The sequence below is a fragment of the Pongo pygmaeus genome, chromosome 21, assembly GCF_028885625.2.
Source record: "Pongo pygmaeus isolate AG05252 chromosome 21, NHGRI_mPonPyg2-v2.0_pri, whole genome shotgun sequence".
Taxonomy (NCBI): Eukaryota; Metazoa; Chordata; class Mammalia; order Primates; family Hominidae; genus Pongo; species Pongo pygmaeus.
In genome coordinates this window covers 12,121,029-12,140,277 of record NC_072394.2, presented here as the reverse complement: position 1 = coordinate 12,140,277, position 19,249 = coordinate 12,121,029, and the positions used below count along the sequence as shown (strand labels likewise).

Genomic DNA, 19,249 nt, shown 5'->3' with positions numbered 1-19,249 from the left:
AGATTTCATCTACATAAAAAGAACCCCGGCCTCCACAAACCCTTATCTTAACCCAGACACACCTTTCTATTGATTCCAGGTCTTTAGGTAATAACTCTTTCAACCAATTGCCAATCAGAAAATCTTTGAATCTACCTATAACCTGGAAGCCCCTGCTTCAAGATGTCCTGCCTTTCCAGACCAAGCCAATGTCTACTTCACATGTATTGATTAATGTCTTAGGTCTCCCTAAAACATATAAAATCAAGCTCTAACTCAATCACCTTGGGCACCTGTTCTCAGGACCTCCTGAGGCTGTGTCATGGGTCATGACCCTTAACCTTGGCAAAATAAACTTCTAAATCAACTGGGGAAAAAAGGAAAGAAATCAATCCCTATGTCATGATCATAAAGATGTTTTTCTTTATTTTTTCCTAAAAGATATATATCCATTTAGGTCTTTTATTCTCCTGGAATTTATTTATGCTCAGTATGTGGTGTGGGTGCCTATTTCTCCCCATGTGCATAGTTATCACATTTATTGAATACCTTCGCTCCATCCTTTCCTTATCGTTTTTATTGCTATCTTAATCATATATTAGGATTCCTTTTATGTGGCGTCTGTTTTTGCACTCTCTATTCTGTTTCTTGATCTTTTTGTCTCTCTCTATGCTAACCCTACAATCTCATATTATTACGGATGTGTAATGTTTTGGTATCTAGTCGGCAAAGCTTCCCATCTTGCTGTTGTTCTGTTGTTGTTGAACTTCTACCTCATCTTCTTCTTCTTTATCTTCATTCTCTTCCTCTTTTTTCTCCTTTTTTCCTCCTCCTTATTTGTCTTCTTCTATTTTGGCCACTTGTTTTTCCATATCAATTTTAAAACAATTTTGTCTAGTTCCACTGAATAATCTATTGAAACTTTAATTGAAATTGCAATGATTAATATATTAATTTGATATGATATCTTTATATTGTTCCATCTTCTTATCCATGAACTTAGTATGCCACTGTATTTATTTAGGACTCCTTTATGTCTTTTGTAAATTTTATAATTTTCTTCTTAATGATCTCACACCTTTTCTTAGATTTATAACTATTTGATTGGCTATGAAATGTAGCATAGTGTTGAATTAAAGAGATGATAGGGAGAACCCACATCTTGTTCCAGACTTAGAGAATGCTATCAAAGCTTCACCATGAAGAATAATGTTTGCTGTAGGTTTTTGATAAACAGGCTGTTATCTTCAATTCAATAATTATCTCCTCAAGTGCATCCAGGCTAGATTTTATCCCATTTATTGAGATTTTATTCCACAGGCTGTATTTTTCAGCTGCAATTGGTTCTTTTCATGTCCATGCTTTTGTTTTTGCCTATGTTTCCACCATCATTTAGTTTTCTTTAAAATAGATGTCATCCATGCATTTATCACTCTGAACAAACTAAAAATAACTTATTATAAAGTCTTTTTCAAGACTGCTTCATAGAACTGATTTCATATAGTACAAATTAATATCCTGATTTTTAGTTTTTTTAGGTGTATTTTTTCAGATATTTTGGAATATTGGATTTTAGGATAATTTTGATGTGAAGATTTTTTTCCTCTTTTTTTTTTTTTTACCTCTCTTCCTTTCCTGGCTACTGGTCCTATGGTTGTTTCAATTGACTCCTTAGTTCTGTTTCTGACAGCCAGTTTCTACAACAGTGTTTCAAGGATCTGCATTCACAGAGATAAGGAGATAAGACAGATTAGTCAGCAAGCCAGTGTGCAACTTGGCTAAGTTCATGCACATGAGGCTGTCTTTGTCTTCTGGTCTCCAGTCTCTCTGCATCTACAGATTCTTAGACAACAGAAGACCCATGGTGGCCAGCTGCAGTCTTTTCACCCTTGGCTTTGGAGAAAGAAGCTCTAGTGTTAGACATATTAGAACTGAAATGCAGAGACTTCTTGGCTAGTTTGGCATCGACCACGTTTGCTGGCTAATGTCCAATGAGCTCTACAGGGTAAGACTTTGGGGTTTCAAGAGCCTACTTGATAGAATAGATGAGAAATGAATAGCTCAGGCAGAATAGGTTAGAATAGGTGATAGGTGAGAATGAGCAAAACTGCCTCTGGGGAAGTCCCTGAGTCTGCTGGCAAGCACCCATTGCTTTCTGGAGAAGTGAGCAGACTCCTCATCCTTCTGAGGCCAGATGCTAGACATTTCAATTTTCCTAATAGATCAACTTTGTCTCATGCATATAAGGTATCTTTGGCTATAACTCCTTTTTCAATCAGCAATGCAGAAACACAGGCACTAGAATCTTGACAGAAAGTTTAACCTTGAGCTGACTGTTATCCAGTTTCTGTCAAAAGCTTAAATGAGAGAGCAGATGTCTGAGAAAGGTGGGTGAACGGCGGAGCCATCCATTTACTCCTGTAGCATAAATTCTCCTACTTTTCTTTGTCATTGAATAATCTTTGACTTAGCTCCTGTAGAAATCTCTTTGCTGCATTTCACAACTCTATTGGTTGCCGGTTAGGGAGTGCTTATCATGTGCCATGCTCTGTACCAAGCACTCTATACCTGTCTTGAATCCCTAGTACAAGCCTTCAAGGTGGGAGCTTTAGACCCTGTTTATAGATAAGGGAACTGATTCAGGGATCACTCATTCCATACCAGCCAATTAACATAATACTACATTTGTCTACATAATGTGCTATATTTCTCTCTCTTAAGAAAAGAGTTATTGCTGTCTGAGGACCATAAAATCTCTATATGGCATGTACACATTAGCTTACAAAGTAGAATTAATTACACCCAAATATAGGTCTTTCTTTTACAATCTTTATAATTTTCTCCATAACCCCTAAAATCTATATTACATCTACTCCTTTTAGGAAAAATTTAAATAATAAATTTGTTATTATTATTTATTACTTAATTTAAATAATATAAATTTAGGAAAAATTTAAATAATAAATACTTTTCTAATCCAGGTAGGGGACTAGAAATTAAAAAATTAAATGCTGTTGGATTTCACTGTGCTCTGGTTTGGATGCAGAAAGGGTTGGTTACAAGCAGTAACCTTTGAGCTAATATCGACTGATGAGGTAGTCTTAAAGCTCACATGAAAAAGACTATGTCTTTGAAAACAGTTTGCATTTTATTATCCAGGAGGTGTTTCAGAATTAGTTCATAAAGACATAAGGGAAAGATGTTCATCTACTCCCAAACCATTAAGTATCACTAGGGTAAGGTATCAGCTTACATCAGTGTGAAAATAGCCAACCAGAGAGGGCCTTTTTTCTCACACTTTTTTGTGGCCTGTTGCTTGGGGTTCTTCAGAATGACGTATGACTTTTAATAAGAAAATAAAAGTTAATCCCAGAAAACCTTTCTTATTTGAAGATTTAACTAATGCTATCAATCACATTGGCTCACAAAGAGATAAATGTTCTTCAGCCTCCATTTATCCATCTTCCTTCCCTCCATTTTGTTTGCTTAAGTAATAAATATCTTCTCTCTTCCTGAATTTATAGTAAACTTTTTGCAGCCAAGAATTGCATCTAACCCAGAATCTCTCACTGTTTATGGTTTAATAGATAGAGTATGCTGCATCCCCTGACGCTTCATAAATATCGTCAATGGCAGGGATGACATTTCAGTGGTGAATGCCTGTCAAAGAAATGCTATGCAAGAGAGATTTTTATGGACAACAGCACAGTAATGGAATACAGATCTGCAATGCATCACCAAACATTGACCTAAAATGAGCAGGGCTGCAAGATTATTGACAAAACGTGGGCTGCAGACCTTGAGAGCCGCAGGCAGCTTGAAAATGGACAGATGTCGAGGCCACTCAACATCTTGGCATGGTTGAAAATGTATGCCACTTATTCATCAACCAGCCAGTCAATATTTTTTGAGTGCCAACAAGGAAAAAAATGTGATGCTAAATCCTGATATCTCCCAGCAAATCAGTTATATCTGTTTTGCACATTACTGATGCTCATTAAATGTGTATTTTCTACCTTTTTGGAATTTGAGTTACTATTATTATTATTTTGTTTGGTCAAATGTATTTTGCTCATTGCAAGCTAAGAGAAAATTAAACTCTTTTTGAAAATGTCTTAACTGTGTTTCAAGTACATCCCTGGAGCTCAGATACTGCATGTAATTATTAAATGGGTCACAGTAGAATAAATACACTTGCTCTGCTTAAACAGGAATAATCCAACAAAAGCAAATCAAGCACAAGGCAAGCTATTCTAATATACACATTCCCTAAAAGCAGTTCTGCATATGTATGAAGTTTGTTTTCCTAAAGCACCCTTGGCTTGGAGTTTAATAAAAGAAAACAATGAGTAAGTGCAGAGGGTATGAGATGATGGTTTAAAGTGTCAGGAAAACCTAAGAGAGATGTGTTGCTATTGAACTCAGTCTCCCAACCAAGGGGAACATTTTACTTCTTTGAGTGTCCCCTATAGTGTATTTTATTTTCTACTTTCACAGCAGTGAGAATCTCGTGCTGGACAGCCACTACCTTTTCCTGTGAAGCAATTGCTCCTGCATTGTAACTAGCCTTTGTGGCAGTCAGTGTGGCTGGAATAGTTAATAGCAACAAGCCTATCGCTGCTCAGCATGTCAGCCCTATACTGGAGTTTCAGGGCATGCTGACACCAGCCTTTCTCAAGAGCCCCAAGTCTGCTGAACAGAGATGGGGCATCGGATTTGGTGCCTACGCCCAGAAAACACCTGAAGAACCTGTGGGATGCCTTGGTGTCTGCACAGCTGGTGGGAGGCTCATGCTGGGTCCTGTGCCAGCCAGCAACAAGTGCCAGGCTCCAGGCTATTGGGGCTTCTGAGAGTAGCAGCATTATCTTGAGTGTAATGAGAGAATGAGCCTCATCTATGCCCCTGGCCCAGTTTCTGACCCAACCACAGAATTTATTTCTTTCTCCTAGCAACTTTTTCAACACTTTTATGCTCCACCTCACTTGCGGATCCTTCTTAGAATGCTACCTCCTGCACCAGCCTCCAAATCCCACAGCAGTTATCCAGACCACCTCCTGAACATATCCTGCACCTCTCCGCCAGCCTATCTTTGTCCAGATTATATCCTTGCCCTGGGATACATTCGTTCCCTACTCCCAACTCTACCTATTGCCGTAGATAAAATCCTAGACCAATGACCCACTGGCATCAAATCCTGCCTCCACTTCTTATTAGCCCTGTAACCTTGCACAAGTAACTTAACCTCTCTGTGCCTCAGTTTCCAAAATGGGGAAAATCATAATACCTGTTTCAGAGGGTTATTACGAGAATTAGTTGAATGAATACATGAAAAACACAGAACAGTGCCTTAAATACAGTAACTGTTCAACTTGCATTAGCTGTCCTTGTGTTATTTTAGTCTGGGCTACAATTTTGCCTTGTAGTAACTTGGGCATCTGTTGCCCAATCATTTGACATTGCAAGCTCCTTGGAAGCTTGCACACCAAAATAGTTTCATGATACCAAACTGAAGTCCTAGTTCTGTTATTACCTCTTTTTATGCCCTATGCTAGTTAAATTTACTTCTTGTTATTAGAAAAAAATCAAAAACATACAAAAATAGAGTAAAATCCCATGTACTCATCACAGAGCTTTAACAATGATGAACTCATAACCAATTTTATTGCCTCTATACTCCAATCATTCTCTTCCCTCCTGCCTCAAGCCATAAGTAATATTGAAGAAAACATCAGGCATAATATCATTTCATCCCAGAGGGGTTTTTAAATAAACATATCCTACACTCATGGAAGGGACGCCTTGTTCAAATTCTCCTTCACTCAAGCAGGAATCATCTCCAGGATAATGGTGATGTTTTGAACTAAGGATTTTCCTGATGCTGTGGACTGGATCTTCACCTCACTAGCCTCTCATAATCATTTACAATGGCAGTTATGTTTGAAAGTAGTTGCGATTTGAGTGGTGGCATCATCCAGTCTTTGTAATGACAAGCCATAGTGGGGGAGGATCTTCGAAAATGACTTGATAATTGAAAAGAATCCATTTACTGGTCAAAGTGGACACTCTGTCTTAGTCATTGGCTCCCTAAGGCATGGAGATCATGCTTGCCTGAGTCACTATGACTGTGTCTTGGGTAATTGGACACTTGGGAATTCTTACCGCTGACAATGATGAGTTTTATTGCCCTAAGCACTAATTAGTCCTAATTGGAGGTTTTTAGCTGGTTTAAAATTGTACTTTTGAGAACAAGTTTGCAAATGAAATATTTAAGAGGGAAGACATTTCCTTAGTGTTTTTAGTTTTTTTTTTAATTTTCTTTTTTTTATACTTTAAGTTCTAGGGTACACGTGCACAACGTGCAGGTTTGTTACGTAGGTATACATGTGCCATGTTGATTTGCTGCACCCATCAACTTGTCATTTACATGAGGTATTTCTCCTAATGCTATCCCTCCCCCAGTCCCCCACCCCCCACCGACAGGCCCTGGTGTGTGATGTTCCCCGCCCTGTGTCCAAGTGTTCTCATTGTTCAATTCCCACCTATGAGTGAGAACATGCAGTGTTTGGTTTTCTGTCCTTGTGATGGTGTGCTGAGAATGATGATTTCCAGCTTCATCCATGTCCCTGCAGAGGACATGAACTCATCCTTTTTTATGGCTGCATAGTATTCTATGATGTATATGTGCCACATTTTCTTAATCCAGTCTATCATTGATGGACATTTGGGTTGGTTCCAAGTCTTTGCTATTGTCAATAGTGCCACAATAAACATACGTGTGCATGTGTCTCTATAGTAGCATGATTTATGATCTTTTGGGTATATACCCAGTAATTGGATTGCAGGGTCAAATGATATTTCTAGTTCTAGATCCTTGAGGAATCACCATACTGTCTTCCACAATGGTTGAAACAATTTACACTCCCACCAACAGTGTAAAAGCGTTCCTGTTTCTCCACATCCTCTCCAGCATTTGTTGTTTCCTGACTTTTTAATGATCACCATTCTAACTGGTGTGAGATGGTATCTCATTGTGGTTTTGATTTGCATTTCTCTGATGACCAGTGATGATGAGCAGTTTTTCATGTGTCTGTTGGCTGCATAAATGTCTTCTTTTGAGAAGTGTCTGTTCATATGCTTCATCCACTTTTTGAGGGGGTTGTTTTTTACTTGCAAATTTGTTTAAGTCCTTTGTAGATTCTGGATATTAGCCCTTTGTCAGATGGGTAGATTGCAAAAATTTTCTCCCATTCTGTAGGCTGCCTGTTCACTCTGATGGTAGTTTCTTTTGCCATGCAGAAGCTCTTTAGTTTAATTAGATCCCGTTTGTCTATTTTGGCTTTTGTTGCCATTGCTTTTGGTGTTTTAGTCATGAAGTCCTTGCCCATGCCTATGTCCTGAGTGGTATTGCCTAGGTTTTCTTCTAGGGTTTTGATGGTTTTAGGTCTAACATTTAAGTCTTTAATCCATCTTGAATTAATTTTTGTATAAGGTGTAAGGAAGGGATCCAGTTTCAGCTTTCTACATATGGCTAGCCAGTTTTCCCAGCACCACTTATTAAATAGGGGATCCTTTCCCCATTTATTGTGTTTGTCAGGTTTGTCAAAGATCAGGTGGATGTAGATGTGTGGTGTTATTTCTGAGGCCTCTGTTTTGTTCTATATATCTGTTTTGGTACCAGTACCATGCTGTTTTGGTTACTGTAGCCTTGTAGTATAGTTTGAAGTCAGGTAGCGTGATGCCTCCAGCTTTGTTCTTTTGGCATAGGATTGTTTTGGCAATGCGGGCTCTTTTTTGGTTCCATATGAACTTTAAAGTAGTTTTTTTCCAATTCTGTGAAGAAAGTCATTGGTAGCTTGATGGGGATGGCATTGAATCTATAAATTACCTTGGGCAGTATGGCCATTTCCATGATATTCATTCTTCCTATCCATGGGCATGGCATGTTCTTCCATTTGTTTCTGTCCTCTTTCGTTGAGCAGCAGTTTGTTGTTCTCCTTGAAGAGGTCCTTCACGTCCCTTGTAAGTTGGATTCCTAGGTATTTTATTCTCTTTGTAGCAATTGTGAATGGGAGTTCACTTATGATTTGACTTTCTGTTTGTCTGTTGTTGGTGTATAGAAATGCTTGTGATTTTTGCACATTGATTTTTGTATCCTGAGACTTTGCTGAAGTTGCTTATCAGCTTAAGGAGATTTTGGGCTGAGATGATGAGGTTTTCTAAATATACAATCATGTCATCTGCAAAAAGGGACAATTTGACTTCCTCTTTTCCTATTTGAACACCATTATTTCTTTCTCTTGCCTGATTGCCCTGGCCAGAACCTCCAACATTATGTTGAATAGGAGTGGTGACAGAGGGCATCCTCATCTTGTGCCAGTTTTCAAAGGGAATGCTTCCAGTTTTTGCCCGTTCAGTATGATATTGGCTGTGGTTTTGTCATAAATAGCTCTTATTATTTTGAGATACATTTCATCAATACCTAGTTTATTGATAGTTTTTAGCATGAAGGGCTGTTGAATTTTGTCAAAGGCCTTTTCTGCATCTATTGAGATAATCATGTGGTTTTTGTCATTGGTTCTGTTTATGTGATGGATTACATTTACTGATTTGCATATGTTGAACCAGCCTTGCGTTCCAGGGATGAAGCCGACTTGATCGTGGTGGATAAGCTTTTTGACGTGCTGCTGGATTTGGTTTGCCAGTATTTTATTGAGGATTTTTGCATCAATGTTCATCAGGGACATTGGTCTAAAATTCTCTTTTTTTGTTGTGTCTCTGCCAGGCTTTGGTATCAGGATGAGACTGGCCTCATAAAATGAGTTAGGGAGGATTCCCTCTTTTTCTGTTGATTGGAATAGTTTCACAAGGAATGGTACCAGCTCCTCTTTGTACCTCTGGTAGAATTTGGCTGTGAATCTGTCTGGTCCTGGACTTCTTTTGGTTGGTAGGTTATTAGTTATTGCCTCAATTTCAGAGCCTGTTATTGGTCTATTCAGGGATTCAACTTCTTCCTGGTTTAGTCTTGGGAGGGTGTTTGTGTTCAGGAATTTATCCATTTCTTCTAGATTTTCTAGTTTATTTGTGTAGAGGTGTTTGTAGTATTCTCTGATGGTAGTTTGTGTTTCTGTGGGATTGGTGGTGATATCCCCTTTATCATTTTTTAATGCATCTATTTGATTTCTCTCTTTTCATCTTTATTGGTCTTGCTAGTGATCTATCAATTTTGTTGATCTTTTCAAAAAACCAGCTCCTGGATTCATCGATTTTTTTTGAAGGGTTTTTTGTGTCTCTTTCTCCTTCAGTTCTGTTCTGATCTTAGTTATTTCTGGCCTTCTGTGAGCTTTTGAATTTATTTGCTTTTGCTTCTCTAGTTCTTTTAATTGTGATGTTAGGGTGTCAATTTTAGATCTTTCCTGCTTTCCCTTGTGAGCATTTAGTGCTATAAGTTTCCCTCTACACACTGCTTTAAATGTGTCCCAGAGATTCTGGTACATTGTGTCTTTGTTCTCATTGGTTTCAAAGAACATGTTTATTTCTGCCTTCATTTCATTATGTACCCAGTAGCCATTCAGGAGCAGGTTGTTCAGTTTCCATGTGTGTGGTTTTGAGTGAGTTTCTTAATCCTGAGTTCTAATTTGATTTCAGTGTGGTCTGAGAGACAGTTTGTTGTGATTTCTGTTTTTTTACATTTGGTGAGGAGTGCTTTACTTCCAACTATGTGGTCAATTTTGGAATAAGTGGAATGTGGTGCTGAGAAGAATGTATAGTCTGTTGCTTTGGGGTGGAGAGTTCTGTATATGTCTATTAGGTCCACTTGGTGCAGAGCTGAGTTCAAGTCCCGGATATCCTTGTTAACCTTCTGTCTCGTTGATCTGTCTAATATTGACAGTGGGGTGTTAAAGTCTCCCATTATTATAGTGTGGGAGTCTAAGTCTCTTTGTAGGTCTCTAAGGACTTGCTTTATGAATCTGGGTGCTCCTGTATTGGGTGCATATATATTTAGTATAGTTAGCTCTTCTTGTTGAATTGATCCCTTTACCATTATGTAATGGCCTTTTTTGTCTCTTTTGATATTTGTTGGTTTAAAGTCTGTTTTATCAGAGAGTAGGATTGCAACCCTTGCTTTTTTTTTGCTTTCCATTTGCTTGGTAGATCTTCCTCCATCCCTTTATTTTGAGCCTATGTGTGTCTCTGCACATGAGATGGGTCTCCTGAATACAGCACACTGATGGGTCTTGACTCTTTATCCAATTTGCCTGTCTGTGTCTTTTAATTGGGGCATTTAGCCCATTTACATTCAAGGTTAATATTGTTATGTGTGAATTTGATTCTGTCATTATGATGTTAGCTGGTTATTTTGCCTGTTAGTTGATGCAGTTTCTTCCTAGCATTGATGGTCTTTGCAATTTGGCATGTTTTTGCAGTGGCTGGTACTGGTTGTTCCTTTCCATGTTTAGTGCTTCCTTCAGGAAATCTTGTAAGGCAGGCCTGGTGGTGACAAAATCTCTCAGAATTTGCTGGTCTGTAAAGGATTTTATTTCTCCTTCACTTATGAAGCTTAGTTTGGCTGGATATGAAATTCTGGGCTGGAAATTCTTTTCTTTAAGAATGTTGAATATTGGTCCCCACTCTCTTCTGGCTTGTAGGGTTTCTGCCGAGAGATCTGCTGTTAGTCTGATGGGCTTCCCTTTGTGGGTAACCCGGCCTTTCTCTCTGGCTGCCCTTAACATTTTTTCCTTCATTTCAACTTTGGTGAATCTGACAAGTATGTGTCTTGGGGTTCCTTTTCTTGAGGAGTATCTTTGTGGTGTTCTCTGTATTTCCTGAATTTGAATGTTGGCCTGCCTTGCTAGGTTGGGGAAGTTCTCCTGGATAATATCCTGAAGAGTGTTTTCCAATTTGGTTCCATTCTCCCTGTCACTTTCAAGTACACTAATCAAACATAGATTTGATCTTTTCACATAGTCCCATATTTCTTGGAGGGTTTTTTCATTTCTTTTTACTCTTTTTTCTCTAACCTTGTCTTCTCGCTTTATTTCATTAATTTGATCTTCAATCACTGTTACCCTTTCTTCCACTTGATCAAATCGGCTCTTGAAGCTTTTGCATGCGTCACGAAGTTCTCATGCCGTGGTTTTCAGCTCCATCAGGTCATTTAAAGTCTTCTCTACACTGTTTATTCTAGTTAGCCATTCATCTAACCTTTTTTCAAGGTTTTTAGCTTCCTTGCAATGGGTTAGAATATGCTCCTTTAGCTTGGAGAAGTTTGTTATTACTGAGCTTCTGAAGCCTACTTCTGTCAACTCATCAAAGTCATTTTCCATCCAGCTTTGTTCTGTTGCTGTCGAGGAGCTGCGATCCTTTGGAGGAGAAGAGGCACTCTTTTTTTTAGAATTTTCAGCTTTTCTGCTCTGGTTTCTCCCCATATTTGTGGTTTTATCTACCTTTGGTCTTTGATGTTGGTGACCTACAGATGGGGTTTTCGTGTGGATGTCCTTTTTGTTGATGTTGATGCTATTCCTTTCTGTTTGTTAGTTTTCCTTCTAACAGTCAGGTCCCTCAGCTGCAGGTCTGTTGGAGTTTGCTGGAGGTCCACTCCAGACACTCTTTGCCTGGGTATCACCAGCAGAGGCTGCAGAACAGCAAATATTACAGAACAGCAAATATTGCTGCCTTTTCTTTCCTCTTGAAGCTTTGTCCTAGAGGGGCACCCACCTGTGTGAGCTGTCTGTTGGCCCCTAGTGGGAGGTGTCTCCCAGTTAGGCTACATGGGGGTAAGGGACCCACTTGAGGAGGCAGTCTGTCCATTCTCAGAGCTCAAATGCCATGCTGGGAGAACCACTGCTCTCTTCAGGGCTGTCAGACAGGGGTGTTTAAGTCTGCAGAAGCTTCTGCACCTTTTTTCCAGCTATGCCCTTCCCACAGAGGTGGAGTCTATAGAGGCAGTAGACCTTGCTGAGCTGTGGTGGGCTCTGCCCAGTTTGAGCTTCCCAGCCACATATTTACCTACTCAAGTCTCAGCAATGGCAGACACCCTTCCCTCCGTCAGGCTGCTGCCTTGCAGCTCAATCTCAGACTGCTGCACTAGCAGTGAGCAAAGCTCCATGGGCATGGGACCTGCCAAACCAGACACGGGAGAGAATCTCCTGGTCTGCTGTTTGCTAAGACCATGAGAAAAGCACAGTATTTGGGCAGAAGTGTCCCATTTTTTCAGGTGCAGTCTGTCACGGCTTCCCTTGGCTAGGAAAGGGAAATTCCCCAACCCCTTGCACCCACTGTCCAACCAGTCCCAATGAGATGTACCAGATACCTCAGTTGGAAATGCAGAAATTGCCCATCTTCTGCGTTGATCATGCTGGGAGCTGCAGACCAGAGCTGTTCCTGTTTGGCCGTCTTGGAGTGGAACCTTTTAGTTTTTTAAGGAGTATTTTTACAGCACACTGCCCAGGAAGATTTGACTAGGGGAGATTTTGTTTGGGTTCAGAAAATGAGATTGGGGGAAAATCTTTCCATTGGTTATATTTTTGTGCTTACATCAGTCCGTCAAAGACTAATTTAGTACCTACTAGTTACAGAAAGACAGCAAGTAGCCAGTGGATATGTTGCCATTGCGCTTTCTGATATTCATGCGGACAGTTGGTAATCAATCCTGCTGAAGCCAGACCCTCTCATGGCCCTTCTCAGCACCGTGCCCTGGATGGCCACTGCCAATTCTGTCTAAACCCCAGCTTAATGGCACACATTTGGTAACTTCACATTCTTGTGTCTGAAATGGTTTATTTGCTAAACATATGCTACCATCTAGGGTTAGAAGTCACAGAGGTAAAACACACTTCATGCCAAAAGTTTTCAGACCTTTTTTATACATTCTCATCCTCCAAACACACACCTCCAGGCATTGCATGTCATTTTCAGGTTGCAGGTGACAGGGATAGAGAATGAGTTGTGCTATCCGACATCAGCAATGATCTTTACAAAATATTACAAAATTAAATTTTATTTTGTTTTTTCTTATTTTCTGCATTGGTACTCAGAACATGTGTACCCTGTGTCAACCCTTGATGAGACTGAGGGGTCTCAGGTCAACTTGCTAACTTTAGAGACAGAATCTAAGCTTCCTGTCCACCGAGGCTCTACCCTTGAACATATTCTGGTCATCATGCTTCCTGTATCAAATAATACAAATGATACTCAGCAAAGAATAGTACAAATGTGGATTTGGAAACAATTTGAAGCATGGGGCTAATCTTGGCTTTGACTTGAATTTTAATTGTTTGACCAAGGAAGCCCTTCAACCCTTCTGAGCCTGTTTCCTTATCACTAAACTGAAAATGATAACATTTGTTTTATCTGCTACTTCGAGTGCCATGAGAAATAAAAAAAATGGATAAAGTGCTCTGCACATCATATATTTTTATACAACTAATTGAAGTTCATATGTTTTTATGAACTTCACCCAAGGACATCAATAACAGGGAAACACTAGGTTTAAAAATTACAGTATTCTTTCATTGAGCGAGCCGCACATCTTTATTTCTTCATATCTCTTACATGTAATTAACCATTTAAGCAAAATGTTTACTTGAAGAAAAAAGAGACCACATTTCCATGTTTGGTGGCAAAACAAGCTGAAGGAAAATTATTCTCTTGGATGGACTGTTTGGGTAGTTTGGCATCACAGGATCTTTGTCCCAAGCAATACTCCAAACCTCTGCCAATCACACTTACTGTTTTGTTGAAAGGGACTCCATGAGCTGTTATGGGGTTATAGCAGAAAATGTACAGAATACTTTTCAAAAACACATAGACACAGATCCATGGGGCAAAATACTTCTCTACAACAGTTTCAACACATAAAGCAAAATCAGCATGTTTTAAATCACCTTGTAATGGCTTGAGAAAGAACTTCGTATTTCTACTTCCTTTTCTCCTTAATGGATTAAAGTAGCAAATAATTTCAAGGTCAGCAGAACAAAACAGTCAAAAGATTATTCTAGAGGGAGATTGTAATATTAAAAATTTCACTTTAGAGAATGTAGCCACTAAGAAGAAAAATCACAATATAATTTAATGAAGCATGGGCATTATTTTGCTGGTGGTAGTCAAGCCTGAAACAAAACGAAGTAAAATAAAACCCCAAAGCCTAAAGTCAAAGAGACCTCCCAAGGCCCAGTTTACCTGTTAAACCAGTCATCTGTGTACCGAGGGTAAGGATAGGGGTCGTTGCTGCTGAAGTCGTAACTTGCTTCGGCATTCTGAAAAACACAAGGCATCTCATTAGGTCCGTACAGCCAGAGGCGCAGTAAAGGGAAAGTGCTGGGAGACTTTAAACGTTTCTAGTCTTCCCTGGAGTGCTGGGTTAGTGTGCTGCACTGGACCAAACCTTACAAAATTGTGTTGGAGCCAAAGCATGTCTTTGGGGTTTTCCATCCTCTCTTGATATTCTCTTTCAGGCTTCCCCATTTCATCCTATTTCAAGCCTTCAAGGGGTTAGCAAATTTAAGCCCTGTGTTTTCCAGGACTGTCTTCCTTTCAAGTTGATGTATCCCTTGTGGGTTAATGGATTTCACCTGGGACCCAAGGTGTAGGGTAAGCTTCCTTAATGCTTCCTTGGACAGATGGCCAGATGTTCTAGTTCTCACATCACAAGTGAGATGGCCTCTAGAGTTTCCTTGCTTTACACAGAAGGCTCACATCCAGCTTCTTCCTTCAGACTAGTGTAGGCTGGTTTCCTTTCCCCTTATGGGTTTTAAACCCCATGCCCAAGGCCCTGACGTTGTCCACAATTGACCTTATTTATTCACTCAACAAATATCATTAAGAGTCCAATATATGTCAGAGACTTTGCTAAGGACGGGAATACAATGGTGGCATCCCTGCCCTTATGTAACTTACAGCCTAGTTGCGGGAACAGACATCAATCGAAAGATCAAACAAAGAAATGTACCATTATAAACTTCAATAAGTATCTGTATGAACTCTTATGCCCTACAGCATATGGTCAAAAGTGTACTATTCTCTGTCATCCAGCACCTTCCTTTTTCCCACTGAGAATCTTTCCCCACATAAATCAATTATGTAGCCACTAAAACTGTCTAAGCAATTTTGTGGTTTTTTTTTTTTTTTTTTAAACATTTATGTCTTTAGTTGGTTTGCCTTTCATTCTGGTCTGTATTGGGAGATGACCCACCATTGTTTAGTGAATAACCCATTCCTTCCCCATTGCCTTCTCTGCTTGCTTGGAGAAGCTGATCTCTCTCAAGTTCCTTTTTCCTCAACTCATTCTCCTCTCCTTTGTTTTGGGGGTCTGAAATGAAGACCCCAGATGGCTTCTTGGTTCACAGTATACATTGGGCCAGGAAACACTGGGTTGGAGGCACATTCCAGCTTTGGCATTTCTTGATGTTATGGGTCCTGAGACATATTTAGGAACTGTGTTTATCATAAGGTAACACACCGGTTTTGTGACACACTTGAGTTTGTGACACACTTGAGTTTGTAAGCCTAATGTAGTGGCATAATGTTTTTAAGAGCGACTCCACTAATTCCATTAATTTTTGTTTTGATTGTTTGGATGACAAAATCACCAGTAGTTGTAATAGTCAGAATTGTAATGCTAATTTATTTAAATAAATGCTGTACTTGGGCAGGAATCACCCTGAAATTTGGCCCAGTCATTTGCCTGGAGTCTTAAGCATGTCAATCCTTTATTCCAGGATCTAGATCTTCATTCAACACTTGGCTTTCAGAGAGGAGGAAGCCTTCTCATCTCCACTGACCATAATTACTGGCAAGTCACCAGTTTTTCGACTCCTTACCCACTTAGACCCCAGATTGCTTTCATTCACTTTTAAAGTTGAATTCTGTATCTGGCCCACAATCCTTGTTCCTGGGAGACTCTCTCAGATTTGGCCTTTCTCCAACTGACTTCCCATGCAATATTTGGATTTCCGTTTTTTTCAGAGATACTATTTTGAAATAGTAACTTGTCTTCCCCAAGTGTGTTCTGTTATCCTAGCCTCTGAATTTTTCAGAGATAAGAGCATTCTTAGGTATAATTAGCGGGGTAGGAATATCAAGAGAAACACAAGTTAATACTTTTTTTTCTGGGCTTCAAAGCTGAGATTGAAGCTTAAGCAGTAGATTTGGAAGAGTATCTGCCCAATGTGGTTTGTTTCTCTTTAGAAAAAATTAAAATTCCCTAAGGTGAGGTGGGTGGAAATCCAGCACGAGTGGCCACTCAGCAGGCCCCTGAGGCTGCCTCTTCCTTCTGAGCTGTTGCTGTTGGAGTGGGAAGGGGCACACTGGGATGTCCAACCTCAGAGAGGCCTGGGACTCAGCCCACAACAGGGGCATAGTGTTGCAGATCAGAAATGCCTCTGTGAGGCATCTGAGCTACAGGCTTGGGGCAGCTCCATCCTGCATTCCCTTGATCCCCAGTGCAGAGCAGGGAGTGGAGGTTGGTGAGGATGTGACGCTGAGAACTAGCTGGCCTAGGACATTCGGGTGGTCAGGACAATAAGCATCCAGGGTTTAGGCAGGATCTGGGTGAACTGACCACCAAGGCCAATGGGAATGGTGTTACTGAAGAAGCTGGAGTGGACAGATGATGAAAACCAGCACTAGGCCCCCGTCTCCCTCTCTGGAAGGCTGTATGAGTCTTTTGAAGCTTGAGGGCGCTTCTGGAGACAGGGAGGACAGGGGCAAAACCTGAGCGGACTGAGACCACGTTTCTATCAGGCTGGCAGAGGGAAATGAAGTCAGTGAGGGAAAACTAGAGAGTGTCTGTCCCTTTGTAGCTGCTGCCTGAGTGACTGGCTTCTCAAACTTTCCACGCGGGCTTATCTTTTGGGCTGATAATTATCACTGGGGTCTGTCTGGGTGAGGCTGTTGGCTCTGTTCCTGACTCTGGGAAGATAGTTTGGCCGGACATGGCAGGGGTTGGAAGGAGGACCTGGAGAGTTCTGAGAGCAGAGCTTACAGCAGAGAACCCTCAGAACTCTGCAACCACTTTTATAACAAGAAGAAAGACCGTGTATTGTCTGGGGTCAAATTGGCCTCTGAATGTTGAAATGGATGATAACTCAGGAACCCCAATTATTTTGTTGCCTTTGCAATTAAGTTTTGATGACTAATGCTTAATTCCTTGGGTAACAGTCTACACTGAACATTAAGGAAGGCAAACAGTTGTTATTCTTGTTTGGCTGTATGTTTTCTGGCTAAAAATCAAATGGTTTCTAGCAAGGAGGAACAATATTTTGCAAGGGTTCTGTTTACGCTTTTACAGCCAAACCGAGTCATTTATTGATTTGAATTACAATGCTGTCTCCCATAAAGTTATTTGTGTACAGGAATAAGTTAAACTGGCCTTGAATGATACTGGAGTTTTCTATAATTGCCATTAACATGGACATTTGGAGCAGGTGGTGTTTGGTGAATTTAATGTTCTGGTCACCGAGGTTTGCCAGATGCTTGCTTTGTTTGGACTTCTCTAACTTTTTATTGAAATCCTTTAATCGATTTTCCTGCTTTAGAAAATACTAGCTGTTTGGTGAAAATAATTTAATCTCTGATGATTCAGGATCGAGATGATTCAGAGTCATCATTAAGAACTTGAATTATCATTGTACCATCACACCGAAAGTGAGAAGGTTGGGTTGATTCCAAGTTGACCTCAGGGCTTCTCTGGGAGTTATTTCTGGGAGAAACTTTTGATGATGGCTTATGTTCTCTTCTAAAAGTTTAATGCACGGGGGAAAAAACTCATCCCTGGTATATAATAATTCTAAGGCTTAATTTCTGAATATTTGAATGCATAATTAGAAAGAAAGATGAGACTTGCTCTTAGCTAGAAAGTTTAATAATTACAACTTGGCATTGTTTGCAGTGTGTACTTTTCAAACAGATGGCCTGCACCACGCTAAGAAAGGACAGTCACTTATTATATTCACAGATTCCTCTGGCTTTTTATATATGAGGTGCTGTAATTGCCTGGCTATCAAAGAATGCAGGCCCACAGATGACACCTTTCGGATTTGGGGCTTGTCTATCTGAACGGCTGGTGATGAGAGAGATGAGAGCTCCTGCAGTCAATGGCGGCTGTGCCCATTGCTTTTACATCCACAGAGAAGCTTCTGAGGCTCCTGAGATTGCACCTGGCCCTGGCACTGCCATCCATACCCCCAAATCTGAAATTTAATGCCTCTGTGATCAGCGGGCTTCCCTGGCTGGGCTGCCCTAGACAAATATGTCTGCAGGTACCAGCTTGATGTAGGGGAAGGAAGAGAGGCATTCATGTCAAACAGACTTGGTTTTGAAATGAGGCTGTTTTTGACCTTGGAAATTTTCCTATTTTTTAGAAACTGTAGTTTCCTCATCTTCAAAATGTAGGTGGTAAAACTGTTACTAGTTGGTTGCTGTGAGGATAAAATGAAACAAGGGATGTAAGCTGGCAAGCACGTTGCCCCACGCAGTATGGGAAATGCCTCACCTGACTTCTTCTGTTGTGTCCTCTTTCTTTGATCACCTACAGCAAAGGTCACAAAATACGGCCCACCAGCTAAATCAGCCCATGGCCTGTTTTTGTAAGTAAAGTTGTGTCGGAACACAGCCACATCCATTTATTTATGAATTGCCAGTCGCTGCTTTTGCACTCTAACAGCAGAGATAAGTCGTTGTGACAAAACCCCACAAAGCCTCAAGTATTTACCAAGTGACCTTTTATCGGAAGGAGTTTGCCAATCCCTGACCAATGTCCTAGGCCTCTTGGGCTCCCAGGCTGCCCTCTGATAGCCCACACTATAGCATCTCACTCAGTCTTTGTCTTTCTGGGCAGATCTCTTTGCTCTGAGACATACATGCCCCATACCTCGTTCTCTCCTGGGCTACAGCCACTGAATCTGGTATGAGCTAGTCTGACTACCTTGTTGGGAGTTTGAAGCTTTCTCTTCCTGTGTCTCATGCTAGTCAAAGGTGGGTTATCAGGCAGATACTGAGCCTCAGCTCACCGGGTACTGATGGAGGCTGAGGAGAGCATTACACTGCGATGGTGAAGAGGTCCCACCATGATTTCCACCACTCCACTGCCCACCATTGGTCAAGCCCCTAGGGGTCACTGTCCTCTAGTTCTTCTGTTCTCCACCTACGAGTGTCCTGTTTGTTTCCAAGGTTAGAAAACTGCCCTTGGCAGAGAGTGGCAGTTACTTGCCATAAGAAAGAAGGCTAATGTATTTAATATGGGCATCCACTGATGTGATTGAACAGATATTTT

At 40.5% G+C, this 19,249-nt stretch overlaps 1 protein-coding gene across 1 annotated transcript in view; it reads right to left on the bottom strand.

Moving 5' to 3' along the window:
• Positions 1-19,249, bottom strand: part of PCSK2 (proprotein convertase subtilisin/kexin type 2) — a 264,982-nt gene that overhangs the window by 62,390 nt on the left and 183,343 nt on the right. Inside the window, exon 6 of the mRNA XM_054468136.2 lies at positions 14,158-14,234. Coding sequence (XP_054324111.1) covers positions 14,158-14,234 — 77 coding nt within the window. The remainder of the gene's footprint in view (positions 1-14,157; positions 14,235-19,249) is intronic.